The sequence below is a fragment of the Drosophila grimshawi genome, unplaced genomic scaffold, assembly GCF_018153295.1.
Source record: "Drosophila grimshawi isolate 15287-2541.00 unplaced genomic scaffold, ASM1815329v1 contig_848, whole genome shotgun sequence".
Lineage (NCBI taxonomy): Eukaryota > Metazoa > Arthropoda > Insecta > Diptera > Drosophilidae > Drosophila > Drosophila grimshawi.
Window position 1 is genome coordinate 8,284,251 of NW_025063692.1, and position 16,704 is coordinate 8,300,954.

Here is a 16,704-nt window from a genome sequence, read left to right on the forward strand (position 1 = left end):
CCTAAAAATACATTAGCATTAGGCAGGCCTCATTGTTGTCGGGCTATTGTTATCGCATTTGAGATTTGCGCTTGTTATATTGTATACATAATAATACAAATATTGTATTAAAGCGAGCTGCCTTTTTGAATGCATTCCCCAAAGGATATATCATTCATGTAATTGAGCCACAACAAAATGCTAACAATGGCCAACATTTCTCAATGCTACCAATTGTGGCCATTGTTATTCACATAAACTGAACCCGAATCCCAACTCAGATCCTCGACCAAACAAAGAGATTGTCATTCTGTTGAAGGGAAATGCATAACCAAAATCCATTGACAATTGACGGCAGTTTTCACAATCGGTTGTTGGCGTGCTAATTACCTGAAACACATGCCAAATCTCTGCCGAAACGAGGCTGAAAAGATGATTCGATTGATGTCAACACTATTTAATCCCGGGCTCAAATTCTTTTCGGTGATTCTCTGTGAGTGTGTGTGTGTGTGTATGTGTGTGTGTGTGTGTGTGTGTGTGTGTGTGTGTGTGTATGTGTGTTTTGGTGTATGGGTTTGTGTATGGGACAGCAGCTAAAAAACAAATTGAAGGCAAGGGGTGAAACTTTTTCGATTATATGCTCGTAAAAGTTTTCGTTGTTTGTGCAAACCACCCACAACTGGGCCATAACCACAATTTAACCGCAAAACAAGAGCGCCACCGGCACCACTAACAGCACCAACAACAACGGTGTCCACTAAACCGCTCGATAGTTGATGTTGTTGTTGTTGTTGTTGTTATTGTTGATATTGGGAGTGATAAAGAGAGGTGCCAAAGTAAACCAAAAACCCCAAACTGAGCCAGATGTGGATATGGGGAGTGAAGTAAATTCGAAAAGCAGCTCGTAAACAAGCAATAAAATTGTAAAAAGGACAACCGGCAACCGTTGCCACCAATTGGCATTGTCAAAGAGGGTACACATATGTGTGTATGTGTGTGTGTGTGTGTGTGCTAAGGACGCACTTGGCTGGCAACCTCGTTGGTCTTTCGATAGTTTTCGCTTTTCGTATAGTTTGAGGGGGGCAACAGCAACAACAATGCTCAGCTATTGACGACAACAAGGCCAACGGCGCAAGTGGAGCACAGTGCACACTGGCAAGCAACGAACCGAAACACTTGCATATGACTATAAGAATTGGCTTGCGGACTGATTCCATATATAGTTGTCCGACATTTAGCACAGCTTCTGTTCATTAACATTTATCTAAATAAAGATGTGTAAATACATCTCCTCAATAATTCGATTATATTTTTGTTGTCTTACATATATTGTTTATTGTTTATATATACAAGTTATATATATTTTATACTTTCTACATCTTCCCATCAATTTTATCATCATATCTGCTCATATATACATATTATATTTCTCATAAATATTTATTACTTCACCTGACTCGATATATTTCTACTGTCGGTCATCTATTCTATTTACACAGTTTCAAATATTCATATATATATATATATATATATGTGAATATCAAATCAATTTGACTTGCTCTTTATATGCCTGCCTTTGTGTCTTTATCTATAAATACGTCATACTTTTTCTGCATATACATATTTCCATCAATTAATTTTTCCATATATTACTATCGAGCAAAAAGATATATAATCGATCGACTGCTCATGTGATCATCAAAGGTTGCTTTATATTGTTCCTATCTATCGATATTCCCATATATATCGCAACCAGCTGACAACTGCTGTTGGCTGGCTTGTGTCCCATTTTGACCACTGTGCGTTTGGCTCATGTCGAACTTTTATTAAAAGTGTTTTTCTTTGCGCTTATCTTCTTATGCCCACGCACACGCTCAAACACACGCACACACACTTGCTGCTTTCTTTGTGGTCAATGTATGAGACCCTTGGGGGGATCTGCGTATTGATGTCCCGTTTAGGCTGCCAGGGTCTTTCGCATGCCAACGGCGTGCGCTTAAATATTTTAATCAAGGACATGGCCATAACGGAACGCATCCTGGCAGCGATTTGGCATTTTTAAGTGAGTGCCAAGAAGTGGTTGGTGATGGAGGTAACAGAGAACAACCGCAGCAGGCACAGGAAGTAAGACAAGCGAGAGTAATTGATTAACACCTGAGCGTCGCTCCATTATGAGAATCCCCGTTGGGCATGTTGTCGCCCAGCACTCTTCTCTCTCCACTCGCCCCTAATCTTCCTGTTGCCACTTACAGAAATTATACATCCCCACCCAATACTCCCAAGTCCTCAATCCCACATTCAAGCTCTCAGCTAGCTTTTTGATGCTGGCCACAAATCAAGGCAAAACTTGCTCTGCGCCTCGAGCAGTAGACGCTGCATGAATTGGGGCGGTGTTTGGGTGGTTGGATGCTGGTGGCTTGTCGCCTTTCTCTAAATGTGTCATTAAAAAATTAAAAGTAAATTCCTGCACGCAGGAGCTGGCGACGCTGCCAAGGAAGGCAGAGACAACGACCAGGACGAGGAAGAGGAAGAGGACGAGGAAGGAGACGAGGACTAGCACGTGGACTAGGATGCGGACCAGAATAAGGACAACATTGTTGAAGTCCTGTTACATTGGCCGCGCCGTGGCTTGAAAGGTCGTCGCCGCATTCCGTCGCGCGCGGATCAGATGTGCATCCTTGCGGCCGGCCCATAAAGTGGCCACAAAATGCTGCCAAGTGACTTGCCGTCATTGTGCCACAATGAAATGGCGGAATACTTGACAACAGTCCGCAAAGGAATGGCCATAATACCGGCAAGGACAACCAGAGCCTCGGTCGCCATGGTCGCCTTTTCATGCCTTACGCTGCGGAAAACTTATCGTTTAATGAGAAAATGCGGCATAAAAAACATCGACCAACATGCTTAAAACACAAATGATATCAACTCCTTATTTGCCTCTTGGCTAATCTGTCTATATCCCAAATGTGCATTGGCAAATAAAACCAGAGGCATAGTATACATTATACTGTTCATTAAAATGTAAATGGTATTATAATTTTGCTGTAAAGTTTGTAACGACCTCATGAAATATACATGTATATGTATTATTGATCAGCCGAGTCGATGTAGCCATGAAACTAGGCACATATACATATTTTTGCTGTGTCGAATACTGCCAGATCAGACTACTATATAGCTTTCATTGGAACAATCAATTTATAGTCAAATTTGGATGACGACATTTGCCAACGGTCGACAAGGATATGTAATCTTCGGCATACCTATGATGGGTTCTTTCTTATTTTATATCAAAGGCGAATCGCCTTACAGTCCTGCGGACTCCTTTAAAGCCGAATCAATGTAATATATTCAGTCATTCATTCAATCATTGCCTTTGTGCGAACAGCACCTGACCACAAAGTGCATAATTAATTCAATTAATAGTATATTTTAAAATCATAAAAGCCTGACAGCGATGTGCAACCACGCTTTCGAGCACAGCACCCAATCCAAAATAACCAACCTCCCTTCACCCAGCGCCCCGCCCCGCACCAATTCCCACAGAGCTGTGGACCACAGTTCGACTAAAAGCAATCAGCGTCAATGCTACAGAGCATGTAGATGGCTGTGGAATAAGGATGCTCGGTGAGCAGGGCTGCACTACATAGGGGATAGAGGATGCGGGTAGCCTCGGGTAGAGAGTAGGCCAGTGAATGACAGCAGCAGGTAATTTGATTTTTGGCGGCTCTCATTTATGGCTGGCAGTCAAACAGACACATTTTTAATGCCCATTTACATGAGTTGGATTGGAGGATTATACTATTTTCTGGACTTTCATTGCAGGTCGCGTTGTATATGCTTCTAAATTAGATTTGGTCAAAAATACCAAGCTCCACTCCATCACAGAAATAAAACTTAATTTATGAAGATTAATCAATTAAAACACTTGAACCAAGTATGAAATATTTCTTTTAAAACACAGACACGCACTTTTCAACTTTGTTTAACTTACAGCAAAATAATTAATCAAGTCTTTCAGACCTTATTGATTTTAATAACTTTAAACATTCAGTTTATCAGCTGGATAAATATTTGTGATCAATAAGTTTATTTATTTGATTTGATTTCCATCATATTATTGCTAATTTTTCACTTAAGCGTTAGCTATTTTTTTATTTATTTTTTTTTTTGTCGTGCTTAACAATTTTAAATATGTACAAAAAGTAGAGACTTGAGTCAATTTAATTTACTTGCAACATGCCGAAAGACCAAAATCGCTGAAAGTGTCAAAAAGTGCGAGTCGAAGACAGGCAGCAGTAAAAGCTTCGCAAGGGCTTGGGGCATGGCCAGAGGGAGGCCGAGGTGGTTACTGTGCAAGTGCAACTTTTTGTGCAGTTGACAAAGTGTCGCCGGAAGTTTCGATTTATAATTAGCATGACACACACTCCAAGTCAAAAAAAAAAAAACAAAAAAAAAAGTGGGAAGAAAAACGCAAAACTTTCAAACTTAAGAACAACCAAACCCCTCAGAATAAATTCCCTCTGAAACCACCCTCCTTCAGAGCTGTAGACAGACTCTTGATGTGTGTGTGTGTGTGTGTGTGTGGCGGAGAGGGGCGGGGGCGATGGTCGGTGGGTAGGTCTAGACGAGAATCAATATTTCCTCAGAGCTTTGCCACTGGCACTGGCACTGGCGTTGGAGTATTCGCTGTTGCCATAGACAAAGTTTGAATTTCTGGTTTCATGACTGGCCACGTTGACGACTCTGAGATACTCTAAGATACTCTTAGATTACAAGTGCTTAGAGAATGATCAAAAATTGTAAGGCCATAACTATATTTAAATCGTCAAATTATAGGCATTGTCAAGAAATGCATTATTTGCCCTGACTTTAAAACTTTTAATTTTAGTTCAATCATCAACTTTTATTTAGCTGACTGCTCTGGAAGAAAATGGGCACCAGCTTTGCTCAAAATTTAATTGAAGCTTTATCTTGACCAGCTCTAGGAGCGCGCTATGCTAAAGAGTGCGACATACCCCATTTTGTGTGGATGTATTTTCCAAGTCTGGTCAAAGTTTAGCTATGGCTTGCTCGAGTTAGCTCGGACTTGGTTTCGGAGCGTTCTCGGGCGCATTGAGTTGGGGCTAACGCGAGTTCGACTTCAAGATTTTAATTACAAGTTTCGACGCGTTCGCACGAGACAATTCTGAGCTGAAATCAATGGGAAATCAAGTCAATGTGCTATAGCCAGAAGCTGCAGCAGCAGCAGGAACGGAAAACTGACCTCAGGTCGGGCCTTTGGAGCGCGTGCAAAATCGAGCGTAAACTTTATCTGGGCGCTAGATTCTTCGGAGTGCGTCAAGATTTTGGCTTTTTATGTTAGTTTTAAGTTGCTTTTCTTTTGCTTGCCTACCCTCGAGCTCGCTCCGCTTAAGCGCCCCAACTCCTTCCTTAGCCCCCCCTGGAGATGCTGCTCTGCAGCGGCATTTAAAAGTTTATCTGGCGCGGAACGGAGACTAGGACTGCAACCAAGGCTTTATAGCTTCTTTTTTTTGTGCCATCGTCCTTTGCCCTTAGCTCTTTCTTTTGGCGAAAATAATTTTATTACTTCTTTCACTTTTTCGCATTGCATTTATAGTTATTTTTTGCTGCCCGCTGCTCTCCATCGTTGCAGAGTTCTGCTTTCTGGTTTTTACTGCTCTGCAATTTTTACACCAACTATAGTTGTGCAAAATAGTGGGATTAGCTGAAGTGTGTAGTTTGTCCGGATGGGCATGGAGATGGAGATGGGTATGAGGATGGGTGTGGCGCGGGCGTGGGCGTGGGCGTGGGCGTGGGCGTTGGTGCCGTGTCAATCCTTTCACTGACTTTGCTCAGCTGGCAAATCGTTTATGTTTTATATGTATGTAATTCGATTTTGGCTCTTGGATCGATTATGAGCTTCAAATCAAGTTCAAAATTTGCCAACTCAGCGAATTTACTTCCACTATTGTTGTGCCCTTTCACGCGTTTCATTCAAAAAATCATCATTTGTCTGTGCGGCTGCACTTCCAGTCGGCGAGCGTGGAATTTATTGCAGTGTCCAAGCTGAATTTGCTGCTATTTGTAATTAGTAAAGTGCAAGCTTTATAATTTTAAACTAAAAAAAAAAAAATAATAATAAATTAAATTAAATAACCAGAAACATGTAATCGGCTTTAGGTCTGTTTCAACTTAATTCTGTTTAACTTTTACATTCACTGTTTGTTTGGTTTTAATTGAGTTTATTTGAGGTGTTGTCGGCCATTAGATGATTTTTCGCTAATTAGTTAACTTTAGTTCTTTCGCTTCGTTCTGTTTTTTTTTTTTTTTTCATGACTCGGGGTTCAAAGCCTTAACACACACACACACATCCATTGCCCCTACCCTGACAGTGTTGCCGTATCAGCAAACAAGATCAGCAAGCTTCACATTTTCACTGAAGCATTTTCATGGCGTGTGGGACGCATATGGCGAGAGAGACGAGAGGCAGAGAGTGGTTTGACCAACAAAAAAACGCATTAGCGGGTTTCGTCCCATGGCATGGGGCGGGTGGGGAGTGGGGGTGTTGGGTTGGAGGTCGCTTAGCCAGTGGGTAAACAAAAATGAGCGCGTGAAGAAATCTATTATGACATTTGTGCGTTGACAACTTGACGAAAGTCATTAAGGATTAGGCGGAATTCCGTTTTGTTGTGTTTCTGTTTTTTTTTTTGTTTTTTCTTTGCGCTGTTGTTGTTGTAGATCCAAAATTAGCTGTAATACCATAAATTATGGACAGCATTAAGCAGAGTTCAAAGGACAACGACAACAACAACAACGATGAGCATCACGTAAAAACCCAATGAAAATAATCAAAGCAGAGCAATGGAATACAAGTATGTAATATTATAATATGAAAAAGAGCTTAAGGAACCAGTTTTAACCTTAAATAATTGACACATTTCGCTGGTTGAAAATCACACCGCACTTGACAGCGCCAACTATTTGACAAGGTCACTCTAAGAATTATAGAACAACCGCACCCATCCCACTACCCCCCCTCACCTTTCCCCCGTATGTCCTCTCACTTCAAAGGCTTTGATTTGTTGTTGTTGATGGCGTGCGTGAAGTTTCTTGCCACTCACCAAATTGAATCCTTTCACTTTTTACATTGGCCACAGGCTGAGGGCAACTGCCAGAATGAAGGGATATGGGATAAGAATACGACGTTGTCTTACGATTGAAAATGGCGCAAGTTTTTGATCTTTTGTAAAACTCTTTTGCTTTACAGAAAAAAAAAAAGAAAAAACACACACACACACATATGATGGTCGGGACTTGGGGTCATGCATAAAAAAGGGAGGAAATACGCTGAAAACTTAATCGGATTTGGCGTACGCTGGTGTTTCGGCTGCCTTTTCTACTGAATACCTTAACTGAGGGCACAACCACTTTGCTATAAATAATATGGCAAATGATAGAGTTTGCCTACAAACTCGAGCTTACAAATACATATATTTGAGCTATTCATGTAGAGTAAGCAAATGTAATTCTTTAAATATCAAGATTTGCTGAGCCAGTGGAGCAAAAAAGTACAGATTAAAATATCAAATATCACTTACAAAATTGTACAAAAAAATGCTGTCTCTTTCATATGGCACTGCTAATTTGATTTTGTAAGAGCATTTCAAATTCGACATTTTGGATTGTTCTTTTTGTTTTCGGCAAAAGCGAAAAGAAAAATTTTAAAATTCAACCGGCATAAATCAAACACTGGGTACGCGCCAGTTTTCGTGCGCTGCCTAAAAGTGTGCCGCGCATAAAGGATAAACAGGCTTTGACTACCCTTCCGAACACCCTCTTCCCCTGCACTCTCCTCCCCACAGACAGTGCGCACACAACTCGTCCCTGCAGTTGCTGTTATGGCTGGATTCCAAGCGACAGCCACAAAATATTTACGCCTCAGAAAACTTTTTTCCAAACTCATATTTAAACTTTACGTGTGGGTTACGGGTTAGGGGATGGAATGGGAGGATGGCGAAGTTGTGACTCTCACTAATGTTGTTTTGCCCAATTGTTGTTGTAGTCAGTCATGTGCGAGTGTGTAAGCCTGTGTGCGACTTGTATTGTTGATTTTGAAAATCTAATTTTGACTTAAATTGATTTTTACTCGCACATTTTTCTACCCCTGACACAGCAAAGAGCACGGAAATTGAGCGGGCAGCGCGGTGTAGACAGGAAATGAAAATTTTATAAAAATTCAAATTTATATCAGATTTACAAAATGTATATTAATTCATTACGAACAATACAAAACAATATCTTCAAATGTGTGTGCCGTTCCCTTTTTATTTTGCTGCACATCAATAAGTTTCGCTCTGCAAAGACGTATCCATATCTGTCTATCTCTGTGTTCGAGAATATTGAATTATCTATCCCTATCTGTCTCTATTTGAAAGTATTCAATTATTTACGTTCTCACATTCTTTGTCCTAGTGCTTCAGGATTTATTCCAAGCGCGCACCAGAAGCAAACAATCAGTCAAAAATTCGATCATATGTTTTAAAAATTTGAAAGAGCTACAATCACTTAGCTAATTGCAAGCAATCAAAATATTATACTATTTAGTTTTATACGATGCTCTAAGGTATATATAATAATAGAAAGTGCGTTGAACTTCAAGATACCCTGTAAAACGTTAAACATATTCTTAACACTTGGCAGAAAAACAAATCAGCTTAGTGAAAAAACAAATATTTTTTCTAGTATTTTAAGCTACAGATTAGCCTACAACAACAAGTTGCTCCATGTCTTCCCAGAGTCACGGGGAGGGGCCCAAAATGAGCAGTAAAGCAAAGGAATAAAAATAAAATGACTCACTAAAATGTCGGAAAATGAATAATTGAAGAGTTGCGAGTGTGAAGGAAGTGCTTGAAAATTGCACAAAAGGTGCAAATAATGAAATTCTTGGCGTGTTGGTCTGCCCATGTGGTTGCCCCACTGGCATGTGGCATGTGGCAAGCTGAACCGAACTGCGCTTTGAATACCAAATAAATAAATGAAATGAATACAAACACACACACACAATAGCGTGGCAGGAGGCGGCCAGGGTTGCCAGCGTTTGTCAGAGTGCTTGCCAATTTTTAGGGCCAGCAGCAGCTCCCAGCGGTGGACAATCCTATTGTAGTCCTTGTCCTCGCACAGGACGTTCAATTTTTAGCAGCCACAATTTGAAATATTTCTCCAGCATATTTGACAGACAGCTAAAGTTGCGGTCTAGCGAGCGGGCCTGTGAGGGGGGTGTACGGTGTGGGACCTTGCACACATTGCAATGCGAAAGGTAACGACTACCCTCCATTCGTCTCCGTACTCCCTATCCCTCTCTCTCTCTCTCTCTCTCTTGCTCTCTCTCTCGTTCTCTCTCTCGCTCTGTGCGTTTGCTCCCTGCTTTAGCTTCTTAGCTGGAGCATTTTGGGGCATTCGCTTTGTTTTCGCTGCGCTAGTGTGAAAAGGGAATGTGAAGGACAACAAATGAAATGTTTGACTCTTTCCGTTGCACAGCACATTCGGTCACACATTCACTAGCTGCCCAGTTACCTGTCTGTGTGTTTTAATACTCTGTTAACAAAAAGGCAAACGGGATATACATACAATCAATAGGCTTAGTGATACAACCCAAACTTGAGGAGCTAGATATAGGAGGCTATTATCAAAAATGAAGAACAGACTTAGAAGTTTACCGGTCTCTTGAGAGGACATTGTCGACTAAGAAGTCACCTAGCTAACCTTGGTATATCAGTAACGAACTCTGCCAATTTTGTGATAATGAGAAAGAATGCTCCAAGCACATCAGAACAGATTGTATATACCAAATGCTTTAAACTCGGCAGCCATAGAAACCTCATTCGCACAATTCGCACCTCGACATAAATAACAGTTTGAGAAAAATGCTGCGTATACGTAATATTTGACTACAATCCCATAAGTGATTGCAAGTGAAGGCTCAGATTATTAGTAATAAACGTTATGACTTTCGCTTTAGACAAAGTTCTTAAAAAGAAGCGTAATTTCTCGTTCCGCGCAACTTGCGCGTGGTCACAGGGTATTGGGCAGTCGTGCAACCTGAGTTGAAGTGAGTGTGTGTAAGTGTGTGTGCAGTATAGTGGTGACCGCCAGGCAGAGAAACATCAACCACAACCACAACAACAACAACAACAACAACAACGACAACAACAGCAACAAAACGAACAACAAGTAAACAATCGAGCGTAATAATGAAGTAGCTTTTTGATGCGACGCCAGTTTGCGAGTTTTGCCAGTGTTTAGAGGCTAGGTATGTACAGTATTTTGAATAGGGTTTTCCAGGGGCGGGGGGGTGTCAAGGTGAAGCGTGTCTCGTCACTTGAACGACAATACAATGGCTCTAACGAACGAGTCGGCCAAGGGACACTCAGTTTATGTGATTTTCGAGTTAAAATTTAGCAAACAATCTCCCCCTTCCCCGACCCCATCCCTCCTATACCTCCTCAAGCATCCCTCCTTTGAAACCCAGTGTCTGCTGCTTGCCCGCACTTGTTGCCCTTCGTTTTTTTACTTTTTTATTTATTTTTGTTTATTTTACTTATTTTTTTTTTTTTTGGTTTATTTGTATTTTGCTGTTCGTTTCGTTTCGCATTGCTTGTTTGTTTGTTGGTTGGTTGGTTGGTTTATTTGTTTGGTTGGTTGTTCTCCTGTTTATTTGTTGGCTTATTTGCTCATCCTCCATCATTCACAATCACATGTGGACAGTAGCGAATACGGGATGCGGGGGAGGATAGAAGTCGGGCCAGAGTTCACAGTGTGTGAAATTCCTTGCTTCCACTTCATTTGCCATTTCGTGCCAGGGACACTCAACGAATTCACTCGACTTGACCAGCATGGAAAATATTTGCGTTTTTGTTTGGCTTCACGTTCACTCTTATATATCTTCCCCTCAGCCCTCCTCTTTTCCTCCCCATTACAAATAAGCCTGCATCAGATTTAGCTCTCATTCACCTTGACACATTGGATCAGAGACTTTCTCGCTTTCACTTTGGTCTCACACAAACATTTATTTCTATATGTTTATATATATGTAAGTTAAGTTAAGTTCCCTAATAAAGTTCACAATCGAGACAAGTTTCACGGACTTAATTTATCTTATTTCTTCTGGTTCGGCTTTCAAGTTAAATTTTGTCTAGTAATCAATGGATTTGAGAATTTTTAGTAGTTAACTCTCGACACTTGTTCAAAACACGACAGGGAATATGTGGTCAAGTTTTGAGAACTATATCGATTTTATATTTGGTATTGTTATATATGTGAAACATATGCTTTAATTCCCTACAGAGGTATTCGGTCCATAAATAAAATTAATCTTGTCTGAATAACTTTTTTTTATGGCTGTTGTTCAAAGCATTTCATCCATCGAGCACTTTTGGGCATTTATAAACTTCACTGCTGTTGTAGATTCCTAAATTGATGCTAATTTCTAAACAAAAAAAGGAATTAAATTAAATAAACAGCAATATTCATTTGAAATTGTCAAATACTATTGATTTCAACGAATTTGGTATTATTCGTAGATATTATTTGCATTCGCACAATTTCTTGCTTTAAACGGCAGCTGCAACTGCCAATTCCATTTCCATCAGCGACTCGTATTTTAGCTATCCATCAAATAGATCCATGCGAATGCGGGTCAAAATACTTTTCAAAGACCTCCAAAACTCCCAAATAACCCCACAAAACAACAAACAAAAAACGTATGAAAATGGCGCTTTAAAAATAGAAGAAAGAGAAGTGAATGAAGTACAGCGAATTTGGCATTTGTAGGCGTTTTTGGGGACTTGACGCAGCCAGTTAAATATTGAAAGAATGTGTGGCAGCTGCTGAAGGTCAAACCGGAAAGAGCCAGTGGCAGATGTACGAGGGATGGTGCGGGCTGAGTTACAAAAACAAAAAAGGGAAACGAATACCGGCTGGACGGCTGGCCAAGATGAGCCGGAGCCAATGCCAAACTATTGAGCGAGCTGCGAATCCATTGACCCCTGCCCCTAAAATTTATGTCTGCCTCTGCCTATATGCCATAGAAGCCTTATATGCATGTGTGTGTGTGTTTAAATGAATTTTTAATAAAAGCGCCACATGTTGCCAATTGAAGTGCACATAGAAATGGATGTGGCCAGACCATATCATCGCACTCCATAACTACATACATATGTACATACAGTCATGCAGAAATGCCCCCTGCCCCCTGCCCCCTAATCAACCAGCTCCGCCCCCTCCCCCCACACTCTATGGGCCTAGATGCTGCACTGACGAGCCATTAGTGAATGACTTTTTGCCAGGAAGCCAGGAGTCAGACAGCTAGACAGACAGGTAGACTAACCAACCAACCAACCATCCAACCAACCAACCACCCAATGGCAGGTGGCACCACTGTCAGCCAGCGGTGCAACGGCTGGTGCCTGGTTGCCTTTTAATGTTGCCTCAAAGCGTTTTGTGCTCCATTTATCTTATGCACATTTGTAACTTGCAACATGGCTCACTTTTTAGGCTGGCGAAAGTCGCTTCCAGTTGAGGGTAACAGGCACTAAAACGGGCACAAGTTTAAATACAAGCTACCAACTACCAATCTGATCAACTTTAAGATTCGACTTTAGTCGAAAATTCAACTTAAGCCTTAAAGATGTCAGCATTTGCATTCGTTTGCTTTGAAGCTACTTGTGAATATTAGGCAACTAATTAATTGTGGTCTGCCTACTTACTTACACTAAATCTCAACGTAATTGAATTGATGATTGCCTTCGCCAGGGGTCTCTTCAGCCAAAACATTCGAAAATCGAAATTAGGAATAGGATGAAAGCATTGTCCTCCTGCTGCTGCTCCTGCTGCAATGCAAAGAGTCTTTCGCTGCGCGATGCGTTTGAGCGTAAAGAACTTTTCACACCGTCTTGTGTTTGCGCAATTTCCGCCAAGTGGTTTTTCCGGGCGGCAACCCTCGAGTTCGCCATTTTTCCAAACGATTTGCATTCGGAATATCGCTACTAGTCTTACCCTACCCTTTAGCAATATTGGCATTGCTTATGTGTGTGTGTCTTATCCTTGTTTTTTTTTTTTTTTTTCTCTTTATTATATACAAGGAACAATAGTTTGCCATGCAATGGTACATTAAGTGATGGCGTGAGAAGAGTCTGGAGTGTCATTTGTGGGAATCGGTTGAGACGTATTCGTGTATTTCGATAGTGAAATCGAATTGGAGTCGCAAACAGCAGCAGGCGGATGTTTTTCGGTAAGTGAGTGTCGTGTCTATTGTTAACTTGGTGTTTTTGGAGTTGATTGTGTTCATTGGCTATTGCCTGAGACGTGAAACGATTTGGCAGAACCAGTCGCAGAAACGTAAAAATAATGAAAGAATTCGTCTATCCCGGATATTATTGAGCTCTTCAATTCGATTCATACCCTCGTTGGTAGGAGCATCATATTCTTCTTCTTCTTCTTCTTCTGAATGTTCAACATCGTTTGACGATGTGATGTTGGGCTCTGTCATCTCCTCAGATCCGGACGGGTCCTGCGAATTAGTCAGTTGTGTGGGCTCTTTGATCGTCCCATCCGTATAGAGCAAAGTGTTTTCAGTATCGGTAATCTGTGAATCTTGCTGATTTGTTGTTTGCTGCATTGCCAACAAACTGAGTGTATCCATGAGGTATTCCTGTCCGGCAGCTACCCGTGTCTCGGTGGCAAAAACATGTACATACAGGCTTCGCCGCTCCTTGACCATAATGCTGCCATCATCCTGCACAAAGACATTGTAACTGGGTCGACCCCTCATCACGTCCACGTCGATACCGATCTCCGGCAAAATGTAGATGTGCTGCAGCGATGTGGTCAGACTGTTCATCAGCTCCAGATCATTGATGCGCTGCTGCAGCATCATCTCGGCGTGCGCCTGCTCTGCAGGCATCAGTTGCCAGATGAGCTGCCAATCAAAGATCGACGGCAGCAGACCGCTCGACACAATCGATTTGTGTGCCAGAATCGAGAACCTTCGAGCCTTCCACACGGAGCGCAGCTGATCGATCTCAACCATGCCATACAGTTCACAATCATCCTCCATGTCCGACAAATAAAAGTTTGTATTATTATCCATGACTAGATTGCGGTTAGATTGAAGTAAACATCAATGTTAAAGAAAGCAAGCAACAACTAGCGAGGGAGGGAATAAAGTACAGCAGCCTATATTTGAATAAGTCTACAAATTGAAAAGTGATGAAATGAAATATTGTGTACGAGTATATTTAAAAAACGAATATAAATTGTGACATATTTGAGTTATGATGCTGAATGTTGAAAGTTGACACCTAGCCTGGTTTCCGCAGATCAAAAGTGAGGAAATCAAATGCGTTTCGAATTGAAAAAGGTTATGCAAACATTTAAATTTAGTATGGTTTAGCTTAAAATATATATGGTGAGTTTAATATTCTGCAAAGCACTTAATGATTTTTACGATTGTAAGTAAGAAACTGAATCATCTTGAAATGCATAACTTTGTATATGTTAAGTAGTTGGTTAACATTTCGACTGCAGTTGCTGTCCGACTGGCGACAGCTTCAATTGTGTTTATTGTATTTAAATTAACTTATTTATTGTTATTGCCAAAAGGTAAGTGTCCAGGCGCACACATACAAACACAAACACAAAGAAGGTGAGCCGTTGGATTCCCCCGAAATAAAAACAAAAACAAAAAACACAACAAAAGTAATAAAAACTGAAATTTGTCGCCGCTTGTAAATGGAATTGTTTAAAGGTGAAAGCGAGCAACGGCAAACAAATAAACAAATTAAGGCCTGAGAGGGGGTGCGGCAAGCAGCGGGAAGAACGGAGTATGGCCGTATGGGAGAAGGAGGAGGAGGAGGAGAATCCGCAACGGATACGCATTATTTTTGCCAGGCCAGCGAGCAGCTAGCAGGAGGAACCCTCAGGAGGAAGCCGGCAACGCCGCAACAATAAGCCAAACAAAAAAAAAAAACAACAACAAGAACAGCAGCAAAAAAAATCCCAACAGCACAACTGCAATTGAGAGGCAAACAGAGGCGTGCCAAAGGCAGAGGATGGGGCAGGTGGGACCAGGGGCAGGGGGCAGGGGGCAGTAAGGGTTTTTTTTTTTTTTTTTTTGGTAGCAAACGTCTGGGAATTGCAGACGACGTCGGCTCATGGCGATTTAATCTTTGCAGACATTTTTATTCAAATTTATTTTAATATTTTCTTTCGGCTGCGGATGCGGACGCACAATGCACGGGAATTATGGCAACGACAAGCGGAACCGAGGGCATTCCAGCTGCTACATAAGGGGGTAGACGGTATATATGTACATGTGTATATGTATGTACGTATGTATGTATGTAGGTAGATAGATAGGTGGGGGAGAGGGGCGCTGTGACTTTATCATATGCCCAGAGCAGAGCACAGACCAACCAGGCTAAGTTCACATTTCACCTTTAAGCTGGCAAAAGATTTCAACAGTTTCAATTGCAAAATACTTTCACTTACCGGTTGGAGACGCACTTACTTGAATCACTATTAAGGGAAATGAAACAAACGCAAACAAACTAAAAATTTGGTCAAAATAAAAAGAAATGCTGTCTACAGCTTCATTAATTTTTATAACAATCTTAAGCACGAATAGCCACGGGAAACGCACACGATTAGCGAGAAGTGCTATCTTCTGAATGGTTGAGTTTTTAGCCGGAATATCGATATATTAACCTTAAAATATTTTTACTGTGTGAGTCTTGCTCGAATCTTACTTAATCTCGTTATTTGTCGCCTAGAATTTCAAGGCTAAAATGATTGCAACTGTTTGAAAGCTAAAACCAAATATAAATGTATTCCAAAATAGTTTGATTTTTACTTTATTGAATTTTCGACTAATTTGAAATAATAATCAAGTTGAGTTGGCTTCATTTTTCCTAAGGTCATTTTGTATTTGGTTTGCTGTACAAAAGCTCTTCACTGAAGTTTTCAACGGAAATGTTAGGAAACAAAACAGATATTGTTTGCTTTTTTTTAGTATTTGTAACTTTTATTGCAATTATGAGTCTCCGGAGCAGCCATTAAAATATTAAATTTGTTGCATTTGGCCTGCTACTGAGGCAGCCACCGCATTCGCAATTGCATAGCCAGAGTGCCCTCAAATTTCCGCCGTAATGCGCTTAAGTGTGTGATAGTTTCGTAGCCAGGACGAGGCAGCAGCTGTAATGCCAAAGTATTTGTAAGCTCGTTGGCAAATAAAACACAAAAAAACAGCACCCAACCATATATTAAGCGCCAAAGTTAGAATACTCTATCCTCTAGCTCAGCTCGAGAGCGGCATATTCATAACGTTAGAAATTTTTAAATGAAGAATCAAAGATGATGATAAATCGACAATAATAATAGAGACACTAAACCAAAAGAGTCTTAAATGTCACTGAACTGTTTTTGAATTCTGATTATTTCATCTGTTTTTCTTAATAATAAAAACTAATAATAATATTTCACATAAGATAACTGATCAATAATAGGACTAAGTTTTAAAGTTACTCGGCTGAAAATTACTCTTATATTAGCAATAAAATTCAGACTAAAATAATGTAAAATATGTATCTAATTTCATCCAGAAATCGAAATACATAGAAGTCTGGGTATGCCTATGATCAAGAATGAGAAGGTCGGGCTGCAAGTTGT

At 40.7% G+C, this 16,704-nt stretch overlaps 1 protein-coding gene across 2 annotated transcripts; it reads right to left on the reverse strand.

The window, feature by feature from the left end:
- Positions 1 to 13,102: 13,102 nt before the first annotated feature.
- On the reverse strand, positions 13,103 to 15,628 carry LOC6565684. 2 transcript variants are annotated; one of them, XM_001992272.2, is made up of 2 exons: positions 15,529 to 15,628; positions 13,103 to 14,130 (listed from the first exon to the last, which is right to left on the reverse strand). In XM_001992272.2, the coding sequence occupies exon 2, from the start codon at positions 14,126 to 14,128 to the stop codon at positions 13,331 to 13,333; it is 798 nt and encodes a 265-aa protein (XP_001992308.1). In that variant the 5' UTR covers positions 14,129 to 14,130; positions 15,529 to 15,628; the 3' UTR covers positions 13,103 to 13,330. The 2 variants fall into 2 exon arrangements, with proteins under 2 accessions (XP_001992308.1, XP_032594735.1); XM_032738844.1 differs by having other exon boundaries at positions 13,103 to 14,230; positions 15,529 to 15,612.
- Positions 15,629 to 16,704: the final 1,076 nt, after the last annotated feature.

Coding starts and splice junctions, on each gene's coding strand:
- LOC6565684 (XM_001992272.2), bottom strand. CDS start 14,128: ATGGATAATAATACAAACTTTTATTTGTCGGACATGGAGGATGATTGT.